Source organism: Stenella coeruleoalba, assembly GCF_951394435.1.
Source record: "Stenella coeruleoalba genome assembly, chromosome: 13".
In the NCBI taxonomy this organism is placed as follows: domain Eukaryota; kingdom Metazoa; phylum Chordata; class Mammalia; order Artiodactyla; family Delphinidae; genus Stenella; species Stenella coeruleoalba.
Window position 1 is genome coordinate 70,508,703 of NC_137159.1, and position 17,188 is coordinate 70,525,890.

The 17,188-nt window shown below is 42.1% G+C and overlaps 1 protein-coding gene across 7 annotated transcripts in view; it reads left to right on the forward strand.

The window, feature by feature from the left end:
• The window catches only part of DTNB (dystrobrevin beta), a 242,703-nt gene that overhangs the window by 159,780 nt on the left and 65,735 nt on the right, over positions 1–17,188 (forward strand). For 6 of the 7 annotated variants that reach the window (XM_079941143.1, XM_079941139.1, XM_079941138.1 and 3 more), the window contains exon 10: positions 8,497–8,574. In XM_079941143.1, coding sequence (XP_079797269.1) covers positions 8,497–8,574 — 78 coding nt within the window. Of the gene's footprint in view, positions 1–8,496; positions 8,575–15,206; positions 16,184–17,188 lie in introns of those variants that run through there. The other variant, XM_079941144.1, reaches the window with a different exon arrangement.

The window sequence follows — 17,188 nt, forward strand, 5'->3', positions numbered from 1 at the left end:
TCAGGATTTTTGCATCTATGTTCATCAGTGATATTGGTCTATAATTTTCTTTTTTTGTGATATCTTTTTCTGGTTTTGGTATCAGGGTGATGGTGTCTTTGTAGAATGAATATGGGCATGTTCCTCCCTCTGCAATTTTTTGGAAGAGTTTGAGAAGTGTCAGTGTTAGCTCTTCTCTAAATGTTTGATAGAATTCGCCTGTCAATCCATCTGGTCCTGGGCTTTTGTTTGTTGGAAGATTTTTAATTACTGTTTCAATTTCATTACCTGTGTTAGGTCTGTTTATGTTTTCTAATTCTTCCTGGTTCAGTCTTGGAAAATTGTACCTTTCCAAGAACTTGTCCATTTCTTCATGGTTGTCCATTTTATTGGCATATACTTGTTTTTAGTAGTCCCTTATAATCCTTTGTACTTCTGCAGTGTCAGTTGTGATTCCTCCTTTTTCATTTCTAATTTTATTGATTTGCATCCTCTCCCTTTTTTTCTTGATGAGTCTAAGGGTTTATCAGTTTTGTTTTGTTTATTTTCTCAAAGAACCAGCTTTTAGTTTTACTGATCTTTGCTATTGTTTTCTTCATTTCTATTTTATTTATTTCTGCTCTGATTTTTATGATTTCTTTCCTTTTACTGACTTTGGGTTTTCTTTGTTCTTCTTTCTCCAGTTGTTGTAAGTGTATGGGGTAGATTGTTTATTTGAGATTTTTCTAGTTTCTTGAGGTGAGATTTACTTGCTATGAACTTTCCTCTTAGAACTGCTTTTGCTGCATCTCATAGGTTTTGGGTTGTCGTGTTTCCGTTGTCATTTGTTTCTATGTATTTTTAAAATTTTTTCTTTGATTTCTTCAGTGATCTCTTGTTTATTTAGTAGCACACTGTTTAGCCTCTGTGTATTTGTGTTTTTTACATTTTTTTTTCCTGTAATCGATTTCCAATCTCATAGCATTGTGGTCAGAAAAGACGCTTGATGCGATTTCAATTTTCTTAAATTTTCCGAGGCTTGGTTTGTGACCCAAGATGTGATCTGTCTTGGAAAATGTTCCATGTGCACTTAAGAAGAAAGTGTATTCTGCCACTTTTGGGTGGAATGTTCTATAAATATCAATTAAATCTATCTGGTCTATTGTGTCATTTAAAGCTTGTGTTTCCTTATTTATTTTCTGTTTGGATGATCTGTCCATTGGTGTAAGTGGCAAGTCCCTTACTATTATTGTGTTACTGTCAATTTCTCCTTTCATGGTTGTTAGCATTTGCCTTATGTATTGAGGTGCTCCTATGTTGGGTGCATAAACATTTATAATTGTTATATCTTCTTGGATTGATCCTTCGATCATTATGTAGTGTCCCTCCTTATCTCTTGTGATAGTCTTTATTTTAAAGTCTATTTTATCAGATATGAGTATTGTACTCCAGCTTTCTTTTGATTTCCATTTGCATGGAATATCTTTTTCCATCCCTTCACCTTCAGTCTGTATATGTCACAAGGTCTGAAGTGGGTCTCTTGTAGACAGCATATATATGGGTCTTGTTTTTGTATCCATTCAGCCAGTCTGTGTCTTTGGTTGGGGCATTTAATCCATTTACATTCAAGGTTATTATTGATATGTATGTTCCTATTACCATTTTCTTAATTGTTTTGGGTTTGTTTTTGTGGGTCTTTTCTTCTCTTGTGTTTCCCACCTAGAGAAATTTCTTTAGCATTTTTTGTAAAGCTGGTTTGGTGGTGTTGAATTCTCTTAGCTTTTGCTTATCTGAAAAGCTTTTGATTTCTCCGTTGAATCTGAATGAGATCCTTGCTGGGTAGAGAAGTCTTGGTTGTAGGCTTTTCTCTTTCATCACTTTAAGCATATCCTGCCACTCCCTTCTGGCCTGCAGAGTTTCTGCTGAAAAATCAGCTGATAACCTTATGGGGATTCCTTTATATGTTATTTTTTGTTTTTCTCTTGCTGATTTTAATATTTTTTCTTTGAATTTAATTTTTGTTAGTTTGATTAATATGTGTCTTGGTATGTTTTTCCTAGGGTTTATCCTGTATGGGACTCTCTGTGCTTCCTGGACTTGGGTGACTATTTCCTTTCCCATGTTAGGGAAGTTTTCCACCATAATCTCTTCAAATGTTTTCTCAGACCCTTTCCTTTTCTCTTCGTCTTCTGGGACCCCTGTAATTCGAATGTTCATGCATTTAGTGTTGTCCCATAGGTCTCTAAGATTGTCTTCAGGGGCTTCCCTGGTGGCGCAGTGGTTGGGAGTCCACCTGCCGATGCAGGGGACACGGGTTCGTGCCCCGGTCCAGGAGGATCCCACATGCTGTGGGGCGGCTGGGCCCATGGGCCATGGCCGCTGGGCCTGTGCGTCCAGGGCCTGTGCTCCGCAATCGGAGAGGCCACAGTGGTGAGCGGCCCACGTACCGCAAAAAAAAAAAAAAAAAAAAGATTGTCTTCAATTCTTTTCATTCTTTTTTCTTTATTCTGCTCCTTGGCAGTTATTTCCACCATTTTTTCTTCCAGCTCACTTATTCGTTCTTCTGCCTCAGTTTTTCTGTTATTGATTCCTTCTGGTGTATTTTTCATTTCAGTTATTTTGTTGTTCATCTCTGTTTGTTTGTTCTTTAGTTCTTCTAGATCTTTGTTAAACATTTCTTGTATTTTCTCAATCCATGCCTCCATTGTATTTCCAAGATTCTGGATCATCTTTACTATCATTACTCTGAATTCTTTTTCAGGCGGATTGCCTATTTCCTCTTCATTTATTTGGTCTTGTTGGTTTTTACCCTGCACCTTCATATGTGACATATTTTTTTGCCATCTCTCTCTTTTTTTTTTTTTTCTTTATGAGTGGGATTGTGTTCCTGTCTTACTGGTTGTTTGGCCTGAGGCTTCCAGCAGTGGAGTTTGTAGGCTGTTGGGTAGAGTTGGGTCTTAGTGCTGAAATGAGGACATCCATGAGACCTCAGTCTGGTGAATATTACCTGCGGTCTGAGGTTCTCTGTTAGTCCACTGGTTCCGACACGGAGCTCCCACCGCAGGAGCTTTGGCCTGACCCCCGGCTCGTGAACCAAGATCCCGCAAGCCACATGGGGTGGCAAAAAAAGGAAAGAACAATAACAAAGTGAAAAACAAAACTAGACTAGGAAACTAACAGATATGTTAGTTTTAAAAATAAAAATATAGATGAATCAACAACCTGAAGGTACAACGGTACCATAATAGCAAAGAAGAGGACGAGGGAAAAGAGAAAACAAAAAACGGGGAAAAGGCCTTGGCTGTGGAGGGCAAGGCCTGAGCAAGGGCGAGGTTTGGGTGGTAGGCAGGGCCTATGCTTAGAACCTGCAGGGCTGGAGAAGGCCCTAGGGGCTATGGGGGGTGGGGCTTAGGCTCAAGGAACAGAAGGGGCCCAGGTGTGCCCCCCAACCCTGGTCTCAGAGGGCAGGGGACCTCACCTGGGAGCCCAGCAGGCTTCCTGGGCTTGAGTGGGTGGGGCAAACACCCTCCTCCTCTCCAGCTCTTCCTGTCCTGGAGGGCCCCTCCCACCTGCTTCTCCTGTTCTCCCCTTGACCTTCTTCCTATGCCCCCAGGATCAATGCAGGGGGGGTGGGAGGACCTTGGAGAGCAGAGGACCGTCCTGGGAGCTCAGCAGGCTCCCCGGGCCTAGTGGGTGGGGCAAACGCCCTCTACTCCTCTCCCCCTCCTCCCAGAGGACCCCTCTCTCCTGCCTCTCCTGATCTCCCCAGCCTCCCTCCTATGCCCTCAGGACTCACGGGGCCTGGAGGGAGCTTTGGAGAGCAGGGGACCAGCCTGGGAGCTTAGCAGGCTCCCTGGGCCCGAGTGGGCGGAGCAGTCACCCTCTGCTCCTCTCCCACTCCTCTCGAAGGGCCACTCCTGCCTGCCTCTTCTGATCTCCCCAGCCTCCCTCCTATGTCCCCAGGACCAATGTGGCTGGGGTGGGGGTGGGGCCTTGGAGGGCAGGGGACTGGACTGGGAGCTCAGCAGGCCCCCCCAGGCCCAGTGGGCTGGGTGATTGCCCTCTGCTCCTCCCGGAGGGCCCCTCCCGCCTGCCTCTTCTGATCTCCCTGGCCTCAGGGGCGCTGATCCTGTTTGACCACTACTTCTCCTCCCTACTCTGTTCCCTAAAGTCCTACCGGTTCACTTGGGGGATCCTCCAGTCTCCTTGGGTGTCAGGGTTTTCCACCAGCAGCCGGCAGGCGCCCTAGTTGTGGGGAGACTCTAACTCGGTGTCTTCCTACACTACCATCTTGACTCTGCCCTTCTAATAGGAGTTTTGTCTTAACTAGTAATCAGAAGCTCTATACCTATTATCTAAGCCACCCTATTGCTGGATATTTTCCCAAACTTATCCTGCTCCACCTAAAAAAAGTAAATTAAAATCCATCTTTATAATGATCAGAGTATTCAAATGAACAGCTACAATTTAAATGATGACACTCAAATATTTTCAAACTTGACATCTCACCTGGGTTCCATTCTTTTAATTCCAACTACTTGGAAGCAGGTAAGATATCATTTACCTGTGCTTACCAATGCCACTTCAGATTCAGCGACTTCACAACTGAAATCATTTCACCCTTACCTTCCTACTCATTCTCTCTACTCCCACCAGTCCGACACCAAATCCTGTTTCCTACTCTTGTGTTCCCTAGTTTGGATATGTTATCACTATCTACCCAGTAGTCGAGGTAAAAATCTCAGTTATTCTTTATTCACTAACCGTGTGTGCTTAATCTGTCACTACATCTTATCCATATTACCTGCACAGTGTTTTCCCTTTTGTCTGTTCCCCATCTTAACTACCACTGTCCACCCTCATAATCACTGATATGGACAATTGCCATAACCTCTTCATTGAAGTCCCAGCTTCCATTCCCTCCTCCTTCCAAACCTCTCCACCGAAATGATTTTTAAATGGGGATGTACATTAAAAAGAATCCTCTTGCCCCTAGAGATTCAGATTCACTAAATTGAGGGTAGAGGTTGGATCTCTCATTATATAAAAAACTTCCCAGATGATTCCAATGCACACCTGGATTAAAACCAATATTTTACAAGCTTCTGGAGTTATCATTTCAAAAGCCTGCTATAGTCACATCGTCCTTTGGCTTAAAAAGTTCTAATGCTTCCCCCACTGCCTATAGTATAAAGTCCAAACTTTGCTTGTGATAGAACAGGTGTCATTCACATCCGGGCCCTCATCTCCCTTTCCGGATGCATTTTCAACTACTCCCCTCCCAAGGCCTTTGAGTCTAGCCAAATAAGTTACACCCAAATATGCCATGTACTTTTGGATTTTTGTGCCTTTTTCCATACCATTTCTTCTAAGTTGCCCTTAACTTTTTTCTATATCTGGAAAACTCTCTCCTCAATGTCACTTACACCTGACTATACCCCTTTTTCTTCCAGGCAGGAGTAACAGCTCTTCATCTGTGACTCCACAACACTATGTGTATACTTGTGTTGCTGCTCTCATTACTTTGGATTGTGATGATTTGTTCACATACGTATAGTTAGGTTATTAAGATAAAGATAGTCCTACTTATCTTGTATGAGTAGGCACCCAGGAGGCTTGCCTCTTTCCTTTTGATTAAGAATTAACAGATTCTCTTGGGAATTCCCTGGCGGTCCAGTGGTTAGGAATTCTCTTGGGAATTCCCTGGCGGTCCAGCGCTTTTCACTGTCAATGGCTCAGGTTCAATCCCTGGTCAGGGAGCTAAGATCCCACAAGCCTCACGGCACTGCCAAAAATACGAAAGAAAAAAAAATTAGCAAATTCTAAAAAAAATATTTAAAAAAAAGAACAAATTCTAAGTCTTCTTTTTATACCCACCTTTTCTAACTAGCAAATTACCTTCTGTCTAGATCATTCATCTGTTTCTATCTCCTCATCCAAAAAATTGGCCTGTCTTATTAACAAAAGGAACCTCTCAAATCTCTGTATCAAGTGATGGTTGGTGGTCACTTGGGTATCATGGGACTCATTAGTGTCTAAAAATACCTTGCTGAGATCTTCACCAATGGAAGATATAGAACATCTGGTAACATGTTCAAGGTATTGAGCAGGTTTTGAATGTTAAAGATCAACAAAACTGATGTGGTGAGTTGTGTCAGTTCTACTGCTTCGTAAGTTTCTGTAACTGGTACCATTAATGTCTGCTTCACACCTAGAAGCATTCTTTTTTTTTCTTAAGCCAGAAGTCATTTTTGGTGTATTACATCTCCTAAGACCACATCTAAGCTGTTGGCTTTCACAGTGAATTGTGGGCCTAGTGGTAGATTCTGGAGGAAAGACCCGCTTTAAGTTTTCAGATGCCTCTTTGATCTTGGACTATAAACTCATACCTGTTTCCCTAACAAAACATTAGGAGTTCAGAAATGGTATGAAATTTGGGTGCAGTTATGATTAGTTTACAACTTACAATGTAATCATTACTGTCTGGTTTTGAGTATTAGAGAAGAGGCTTTGATATGTGTGCTGTAAGATGATAATTGATCATGATGTCTACCAAGAGATAGAGGTAATTATTAAAGACTTCTGTGGCATCAGACCAAACAAAATGCTACAAATCATGGGATTTTATCACATGGATCCACGCTTAGGGAATTAAAAAACTTTTTTTTCCCGATTGTCATTTTTCCTCGGAGAAAGTCAGAAAGGAAATTGAATGCAGTAGTATCTTCAATATTGAAATATACTGGGTAACTACATAAGTTCTGAAATCAACATGAATATGTCCTTATCTTGTTTTGGAAATGGGTTGCTAATAATAGTATATTAAAGAAGCAAAGGCCATTGTGTTTGCAGGACCAGAATGTTTCTGGTGCCTTCTGTATGAAAAGTTATGATGCTGCATTTGTTTCTTTCATAGGCATTGTCTCCTTGTTCCCTTTGGACAATGGATTTAAAGGAATCAGAGGCAAAAATATAAATTTGGGGCTAAAATGAAGCTAGTTTCTGTGTTCACTTCTGTTATTAATCAACCTAAAACAGTTGATTAATTGATTATATCTCAGCACAGCACTACCTTTAGGCTTGAAAGTTTTGAGGCAAAATTGGATAGCTGCCTGGAAAGTAGGTAATGAGATAAATAACATGGAATTTAATTCTAGCCTAGAAAGGCATATTTCAATTCTGAATGTCTTACTTTGTCACACAAAGGGAGGAATGTGTCTGCTTTAAGCACAGCATACTGCTGTGGCTTAAAAATCAAGAGACCTAAATCGATTCCCTGCAAATTACTTCCCATCTTTGATCCTCTCCATTAAATGAGAAATCATTAAAAATATTTCCCTACCCAGAAGTGAAGTTGGTTTTTTTTAAAAAGGAGGGTAGAGATAGATAGATGTAGAGGTCGATCCATCCATCCGTCCCTCTTAAACTTTTCTCTAAGTACATTGGATCTACCTGAAAATTTTCCCTTGAGCCTGTGTTTGAATGGACTATGAAACCTGCAAAAACAATAAAGGTTCTGGCCCCTTAATGTTCACCAGGACTTGCTGAGTATAACCTCTAAAAAACAATTTCATAGTTAACTCAGCTCTTAGAGATAAGGAGGAACCAGGCGGTAGTTCCCAAACACTTAAATATGAGAGAAGGACTTTTCTGTTTCACTTTTCTGCTCTTGATGGACAGATTTCTCTGAAAAGTACTTCTTTCAGTTTAGGAGAGGAAGTGAGAGATTTCCCAGGAGGAGTATTTAGCAATAGTCATGTGGTTCCAAGTGCAAAACAGAAGCCCTTTGTAACTGAACCTGGTGGGGAAGGAGAGGGGCTGAAGAAGGGCTGAAAGGCAGAATCACAGATTCTTTTTGATAATTTTGGAGTTGTTCATTCAAGACTCTCACAAGAGGATGAAAGAGACCTTGAGTCCAGAAAACCAGCCGCTAAAGACAAGTTATCAAAAATGCTTACTTCAAATTTACATTTGGATTAGTTTATGAAAGAAAACCTTCTAATCAGAGTACAGGTATGAACTCATTGTTAAGATTCTAGTAGAGGATTAATAAAAGAACTTAGTATTTAACAATTTAATTGTTTCGGTAAAAAGTATACAAACTAAATCTTAGGGAAGACAGTGAGCTCTCACCAAATCTCAGGAAAAACATGCATGTTGCTGTTGTGACCTTTGTGACACACCACAGATGCCACACACCTAGCGATCCTGTACACAACTGAAATGCACAATGCAGATTCTTGTGTGCTAAAACTGTAAAACAAGAGCCACTGGAGCTATATCCCTGTAGCCGTGTGGGTACAGTTCGTTGCTCCTGTCCGGGTAGCACATGGCTCTGGGGTCCTTTGGCTTTGTGCGAGAGGACCTTCTTGTTGAGTTTACTTAGGCTGAAAGTATCAATTTCTACCCCCACTCCCTATGGGTCCCACTGTGCTTATCAGGAATGATAGTTGGTCCTTTGCCCTCATCACTTTTTCATTTGTTTCCCCTAGTCTCACTGGTAATTATTCATATAATGTCAACGTCTTTTCTTTTCAGTCCTCCTCGCCCTCTGACGAATGTGAATGACACCATGGTGAGCCACATGTCCTCTGGGGCGCCCACTCCCACCAAGAGGTACGTGATGCTTGCACGGCAGTTACCACTCACCGTTGGGTACTGGCCTCTGGCCTGGGAAGCAGAGCATTCCACAGGGCAGAAAGGACTGGCTTTCCTCCCCTCCTTTGACTGTCTTTTTATATTATTTTCGACTTTTTATCTTCCTTTTTTTCCCTACTAACTTATAAATATAGCAACTGAAGGAGGCTGCTTTGGAGTGGTGCCTGAGGTGGAAGCTCTCCATTTGTGACAAGCAGTGAACATAGTGTCAAAGCAGATTAGGCATGTTTGAGCTCTTTTTTTTAACATCAAACAATATTTTGATGAGCACGAATTTCAACAGTTTTGCGTTAGAGTTCTTGAAGCGTCAAAGATCATTTCTGCTTCCTGATTGGACTCTGTAAATTGAGCTAATTCCTTACATTCTAAATCATTCCACATAGAATTCATAAGCATTTAAGCTGAAAAGCCTGAGTCCCTCTCAGTTACACAGGGAGTTTCCTTAGGGTCCTTCAAGGAGCTAGAACCGTCTCCTCCTTTCTTCTCTTCATTTAGTTTACTCTTCTCCAGAATTCTCTTAGGCAGGACTTAAAAGATCTGTATGAGATGGTTTACTTTCTGTCTGATTTAAGCTGTTCTGTCACCAGAGCAATGCAGAAAGTCCCTCAAGGCACAACCAGTAAAGAATTCTTTCTAACAGTCATCACTCAAAAAAAACAAAAAAACAAAACGAAAAAGAATGAAAGCATTCCAACCCACTCCCCAAGTCCTTCCTGAAGAAAAGCACTTTGTACTGCAAACCTGAAGAAAACCATACATACCCATTGCTTTGGATCAAGTTAGCTATAGAAATGTTATTTACTTAATAATACTTTGACTTAATATATATAATTATAATACTTAAGATCAACTATGTTTGTTCCATTGGGTAAAACTCCTAGGGCAATATTTCCCGAACTTGAGTGATGAGAAGAATCACCCGGGTCCCTTGCTAAACATACACATGTCTGAGATCACATCAGACCCAGTGGATCCTGAGATCCTGGGAAGCTACACGTTTAACAAGTATTCCAGGTGATTCTTATCATCAAGCAGATTTGGGCAATAGCCTTAGAAGTGAAGGAGTAAACTACAAGAATCCTCCACCCTGGAATAGAGGATTTAGGGACTTAACAAATGAGAGTGACTTGATAATACAGTGTTATCCACATGGAGACTCGAGACCCTGACCAGGTGAGAGTACTTGTCCGCAGCCTTGTTGGGAGTACTTGTTGGGACACTACTAGCAGGACAGTAGCTGTGCCTCTTCTTTTGGGCAGAATTGAGTGGTATGAGCACCGTCTGTACTGAGCACAGACTTCTGAGCCAGACTGCATTTGAATCCTGGCTATCACCTGACCTTGAACAAGATTCTTATCTTTGTTGGTTTATCTGTAGAATGAGGAGAATAATAGTATCTATGTTGTGGGGTTTATGTGAGAATGTAACATACTGTTGTCATTATTTAGGAAGTAAACGGTAATGAGAGAACAGGTGGGGAAGAGAGAATAATTTATGGCTAATGCCCTCTCAAGGAAGAACAGAGGCTTATGAAAGAGTACAAAGCAATTAAACCTCTCCCACCTGCCTAGATTTTACAACCACCCTTGCTGGCCTTAACTTTTTATGTTGAACACCCATAGCATTCAGACCCAGACCTAGAATCTAAATATCAACTCAGGAATGTTTCTGTTTCAAAACTAGGAAGACAAGGTAGATTATTGAAAGAAGTCAGCTTGTAGGTTTTATGTTAGTTTTAGCAATGCCATGTATTAGGGTTTCACTTCACCTGAGTTCTCTTCATTTACTCCTTTTGTCACTGAGTCACCCGAGTCCCTGAGGGCCCTAAGTGCATGGTGATCAAGGGCACCATGCATTCAGTGACCACAGCTGGATGTAGCTCCTAGAGGCTGTTGGAGGGAGTGCATATTTCTGGATGATGTTTTACTGCTTGAGGAGACTGAAAGAAGGGACTTGGGAGCAGTAGTCATCACAGCTCCTCTCTAGGAGGACTGCTAACCTTTAGGCTTGATGTTGCTGTATGAAGCCCCAGCTCAGTAGCCAGTGGCCAGCTGTAATGGTCAGTCACAAAATATCTACCATTTCTGAAAGTTGTTTCAGATAATATAGTATAGCCTGGGTTAAGCTTTAATTTTAAAGTCAGCATTTCAGCTAGCATCTCTTTCTAGGTAGGCTCAGTCAATGCTAGAGGTGGTTGTCACAGACTCTCCACGGGCTGACCAGCGGACCAAGCGTAGCCAAAGCCCTTAGGAGACCGGAACAGAGGTGGAGCTCTGTAACTTAGCAAGAAGAGGAGTTGCTGGAGGAGAGGCTACATGGTGACGTGATGCCCCTGTCCTAACAATACTGTCCTTAGAATTTTTGGAGATTTCATTTACTTTCAGGATGAGATTATGATAGAACATATGGACGTGAATTGCATAATTCATAGACTTGGTTCTTCATAGCCCCAGTTTCTAAATGGTATAAATTTCAGGTAGTATCCTATTTACTTCCTCGAGGACTCATCAGTTTTTATTTTCTCCTCTGAATGTCGTCAGACCTTTGTCTCCAGAGTCTGATGAAAGCCAGGAACCCAGCACGTCATCCCAGTCATAGATCCTTCCTCTGCTGGGGCAGAGAATTCTCAAGGGGCACAAAGCTACTCTCCAGAAATAAGAGGTTTTCTTTAGAACTCAGCATAAGACATAAATCACTGAATCAGACAAGAACATGCACAGTAATAAAAATGCAGGAAAAAGTAAAGAGCTCCAGGTTCTAACTTTTCGATAAGCTGTGCATTTAAAACTAGTGATAACCCAGGACTTCCCTGGTGGCACAGTGGATAAGACTCCATGCTCCCAATGCAGGGGGCCCAGGTTCAATCCCTGGTCAGGGAACTAGATCCCACATGCATGCCACAACTAAGAGTTCACATGCTATAACTAAGGAGCCCATGTGCCACAACTAAGGAACCAGTGAGCTGCAACAAAGGAGCCCACCTGCCACAACTAAGAGCTGGCAAGCCGCAGCTAAGGAGCCCTGGAACCGCAACTAAGGGAGCCCACCTGCCGCAACTAAGGAGCCCATGTGCTGCAGCTAAGGAGCCAGCAAGCTGCAACTAAGGAACCCTGGAGCCGCAACTAAGGAAGCCCACCTGCTGCAACTAAGGAGCCCACGTGCCACAGCTAAGGAGCCAGCAAGCTGCAACTAAGGAGCCCACCTGCCGCAACTAAGACCTGGTGCAATCAAATAAATAAATAAATAAATATTTTTTTAAAAAATAGTGATAACCCCATTGGTGAAAAACAATACTTGATTAGTCCAAATAAAAGATAATCTCAAATGTAATGGTTACTTTGTACAGAAGAAAACCTTATAAATGGCAAAGATGCTGGCAATCATGTGAGAAACTGTAAATTATGTTCCTGAAAGGTTCCACTCTAGGGATTTGCCCCCTGTAATATTTTTATTGACATTTCTACAGTAGAAAAGAAATTTCATCTTTGTCTTAGACTGAGTAGTTTCTGGAAATTTGCTTTCTGTTAAAGAATCAGAACAGTACACATAAAAACAAACAAACTTTCAACACTTTAAAACAGAGACTTAAAATGCCCCTCCACTATCCGACTTCCTCCAAGGCTTGCTTCTGTCCCTCTTCTTCCCCAGGGTTCAGAGTGTGATTATGTTATTATTCTCTGTACTATTGTACTATTTAAGTCGTACCTTATATTCAGACCAATATGAAAAATGATGCTAATGTTTTTAATGTCTTCTAAAGCTTTGGCTTTAATTATTTATACAGATATAAATGTTTACAATTCTGTGGGCATTTCATATAAGGTTGGCAGCAACAAAAACCTCCAGTATGAAACTTTTGGCTTGGTACATTTGATTGGTATAGTAGTTTTAACTCTTTTAACTTCAGGTATTAAAATCTAACTTTTAAAAGTACAAACCCAGTTAAGCACAATGAAAAAGTTCCAAAGATCTGGTGTACAACCTTGTGCTTATACTTAAAAATACTCTAACATACACTTAAAAATTTGTTAAGAGAGTAGATTGTGTGTGTTCTTACCACAATAAAAAAAAAAAGAAAAGGCACAAACCCACAAGACAAAGGCAAAAGCAGAAGGGAAGGGCAGAAGTGTCCATAGATCACAAAGCAACTGAACTGCCACCAGGATGTCCACCTGTGGCTTCTCTATCTCTCGGCTTCTCTCAGTGTGCTGTCTTCATTCCCTTCTCCTACAGAACAGCCACCTCTCAAGATGCCAATGGCTTCACTCACATCTACAGCCTTGTCACTCAAGAAGTTGTGCTTTTCCTCCCTAGGATTAGAAAACTCCAAGAAAGAATTCTATTGTCCTGGATGGCATTACTGCCCATCCTTGTGTATGTGTGATAAGCCACACTCATTAGACCTGTATCATCAGAATAGAGGGAGGAGCATCTCCCCAAAAGAAGGTTCTACCGTCAAGAACAGGAGAGATCCTGGGAAAGAAAAATAACAGAATTTGTTGGCAGAGCACTGCTTTGCTACCAAGCACACAGATGTGTGCACAAGTATGTACATGCACACACACATACCCCTTCCCATGCACGTTTCCACTGCCAGAGCTTTCCTCCTCGGACAATGCAGCAGTACGACTGCAGATGTATACTGGCCTTTCCCAGGAGTCTTATCCACCTCCTGCAGACAGCACTGGGTCCCCGATATCTGGGTCATGTCCATTTGTCGGGATCAGGTCTAGGTGCATCTTTTGTGATTCATTAACCCGTTCTACCATGGACCAAATCATAAGTTTTAAGAACTCACACATCTCTACAACTCACAGCTCTACAAAAGTAGAAATCTGAAAATAGGATAATTGCATTTTAGAGAAGGGAGGAAAAGGAAGTAACAGAAAACATGGCATATTAAGCCACATTTGCCTGTTTCCTCCTAAAACACCATGAAAGTGACAGTCGAGACATTTTCTTTAGTAGAAACCAACCACAGAGAAAAATGGACAAGGAGACAATAGCAGCATTTTGGAAGCAGCAAAGCAGATGGATGAGTGGTAACTGATTTTCCAGACTGGAGAGAATTAAAACCTAAGCCAACAGAGAAACCCAGAGGAAAGCCCACCCGGGAATTAGAAGGCTCTGAGGGAGGGATACAGAACAACAGCTGATAGTCTGTTTAAGAAGCACTTACAGTCTCAGTCTCAGATTGCATACATAACTGGGCCTCTACCGCTACCCAACCTGCCAGAGTTGAGATTTATGTTTGTGGTTTCTGGAATAATACAACCTCCATAAAAACCCTAGTTGTCTTAATTATCTCACCTTGGTGGGCTGAGGCAACTGGCTTCCAGACAACGCATCTCTTTTCCTTGCAATATCATATTAAAGACTTATCACTACTGCATCCTGTTATTCCTCTCAAAGTGCCTGGGACTCCAGCCAGAAGGGGCACAAGGTCTAAGTCCCAGGATCCCAGAGATTACAATTTAACCAGTGGCTTTGCTCTGTAGCCGTATAGCAAAGATTGATGTTATTCCCTCCCTGGGATGGAGAGTTTTGCTACCATCGACACCTCAACTTGACTTAGCTAGTTCCAATCAGTGTTATACCCCACTCCTAGTATTAGTTTCTATTTTGGTCAGAACTCTTGGCTGTTAAGTAACAGAAGCTCAGTGTGAATTGGCTTAGGGAAAACGAGAAGATTTTTTGTTTTTGTAACCAGACTGTGGGCAAAGCAGGGGATATGCGGCTGGGCCTCCTGGATGACAGAGCAAGGGGAACTCTAACTCATGTAGGTGTTTCCCCCCAACCCACCCCCTGCCCATGCTCCTTGCTCCTCTCTACTACACATCTGCTCCTTCTTCCCTAAGGTAACTACCTTTTCACGCAGCAGGGAACAAAGCCAAGAGACCCATGTGTTCACATTTTGTAACCTCATTACCCTATGTGGATCCAATTTGAAAACTTTCAGTGAAAGTTCCTTTTGATCCGTCTTGGATCATGTTACCCACCCTGGGGTTTTCTGTTTAGTGGTCCTGCCTAGAATAACATGGTTGAATGGGTGGGGGTCAGTTCACAAAATAGCGGGGGGGTCTGCTGCCCCCAGAGAAGGTAGAGTTGCTGAGGAGACATGTAGGTATAAAGTTCTTTTTCAGGTGGTTTCTGACAAAAAATTGCATGTGTAAGTATATTACATCACACTTCCATTTGCATAGATTTGTTTCAGGAGACCTTTTTTCCTCTACCACCTCATTTTTATTTTTCTCAAGGGTTAAATAATTCTTTCTATTCTGTTCAGTTTATGAAGGTGATTGTGTTGGGACATAACACCATCTTTGGGTGGTAACAGGTAAATATGAGAGCCACAGACCCTGAGTAAGCCACCAATTGTGAGGAATCTTAAGTAAAGGCAAGATTTTATTAGAGCTTTTTTACTTTAATACATACTTCACAAGAAGGAAAAGCAGTTTTTAAAGACCAGAAGATGCTACAATATAAGTACTGTTTCTGAGCTGTAGAAACATGACCAAGTTAAGAGGTGGGTTGTTAAAATGGCTTTTTGCCTGGGTGCCAAGGTAAAAGGTTTATCTTGTTATCTGCAGAAAACAGTGGAGTGACAGGAGCCACAGCACACTGCTCTTTCAGACAAAACAGCAGAGGTGTGGGGAAACTGAGAAAAGAGGCAAAATGAAATCGGTCAAGGCAGAAACTATTCATGTGTGGACTCAGGCCACTGATTGTCTTTCTTTCTGTGAAATGAGAAGAATAGAGTTTGGTTGAAAAGCAAGAACTAATGAGGTTTTCAGCGTGGCCATGAAACAACTACCTTGTGTGAATTCTTCGTGAGAACCTCTCCAAGGCAACTCAGGAATTATTTTTTTCCTCCAATCTTTTTTTTTTTTTTTTGGAAAGACAGAAAAGCAGAGTAATTGAAAATTAACACATAATCTTATGGAACTGCAGGGTCTCAGTGTTGGCAGATTTCCAAAGTTTGTCTGATGGCCTGGGCAGCCTGCCAATTTTCAACTGCTTCTGGGCTGGGATTAAATTCCATTTCCATTCAAGCATTTAAGGTAAACCCTTCAGCAGTTCTAACTCAGGTCAGTACGGACTAAAAGCTTATTTCCAATTCCATACTTCAAAACCTTAATTTGAATAGTTTCCTCCTCTCTTTGGACTGAGGCTTGAGGTCCTAAATGTGAGCGAGAATCACGTCTATTATGGACTGTCAGCAAAGCAGAGGGGAAGAAAGGACAGGCTTGCAGAGGAAGATGGTGAGTTGAGTGTTGTCATGCTTGGATTGAGATGCCTGAGGGATCCTGGGAGTGAAGACGGGCTCTGTAGATTTCGGATGCTGGGGTGCTCCTTCTGGCTTGAGTTAGGTACCTTTGGTTAAAACACAGGAGGAAGATTTTGGGAGGAAGATAGCAGAGTTATGTTGAGTTAGAGGTGCCTGTGGGACACCAGGGAACCAGACCACAGCATGAGTTCTTGTCATCCAGATACTTCCTTCCAGCTACCTTGGTTTCATGCTAGCAAAGGGCAGACCAGTCCTGATATCCAACAAATAACCAGTAGAACTTACACACACAAACACAGCCTCTCTCTCTCTCTCTCTCTCTCTCTCTCTCCCCCCCTCCCCCTCCCCTCCCCCTCCCCCTCCCCCTCCCCCTCCCCCTCCCCCTCCCCTCCCCCTCCCCCTCTCCCTCTCCCTCTCCCTCTCCCTCTCCCTCTCCCCCTCCCTCCCTCCCTCCCTCCCTCCCTCTCTCTCTCTCTCTCTCTCTCAGCTGACTTGCAGTGCGCTGCTTTCTAATGATGGGATGCTCCATGAACTTGCGCACATGATGGAAATTCCTATAGCAATGCTCAGATTCCTGTGCCGATCTGGCTTAGACGTACATTTTTTTTTTATTCCTTTTAACATCAAACTATTAAAATATTTCAACTTCTTTTAATAAGCAGACATTTAAAACAATCAGTGCTGTAGTAAAAGGTCTTACCTTTTCCTGGATCTTATTAGGAAACCTCCAGTGTACTCCCCACCAATCCAGTCTTGTCTTTGCAACCAAAGGGATTTTTCTGAAATGCAGGTCTGAGTATGTGTATATACTCAGATAGGTCTGAGTATCTCTCCTGGATAAAAATCTCCAGTGGCTCTTCCTTTCTGCAGTGCTGTCCAAGAGCATGGATATGCTTTGTGCTCACTGGTATGGTAGCCATTAGCCATATGTGGGTATTGAACACTTGAAATGTGACTGGGGCAACACAGTGAATTTTTAGTTTTAATTTGAATTAATTTGAATTTAAACAGCCACATGTGGCTAGTGGCAGTGCAGTTCTGCAGGATAAAGCCCACATTCTTCATTTCTGAGCTGACCGTACCTATTCCACTCTTTCTACTTGGCATCTACACTCAGAATTACTTAATCACTCACAGTTCCCCAAGCGGGTTTCTGCATATGCTGCTTCCGCCTTGGTGCTTCCCATCCTTTTTCCTGTTACTCCCCTCTCCTTGTCATCTAATTCTGCCTTCTTAACTTAGCTTCAACCCCTCCAGGAAGCCTTCCCTAAATCCTAAAACTAG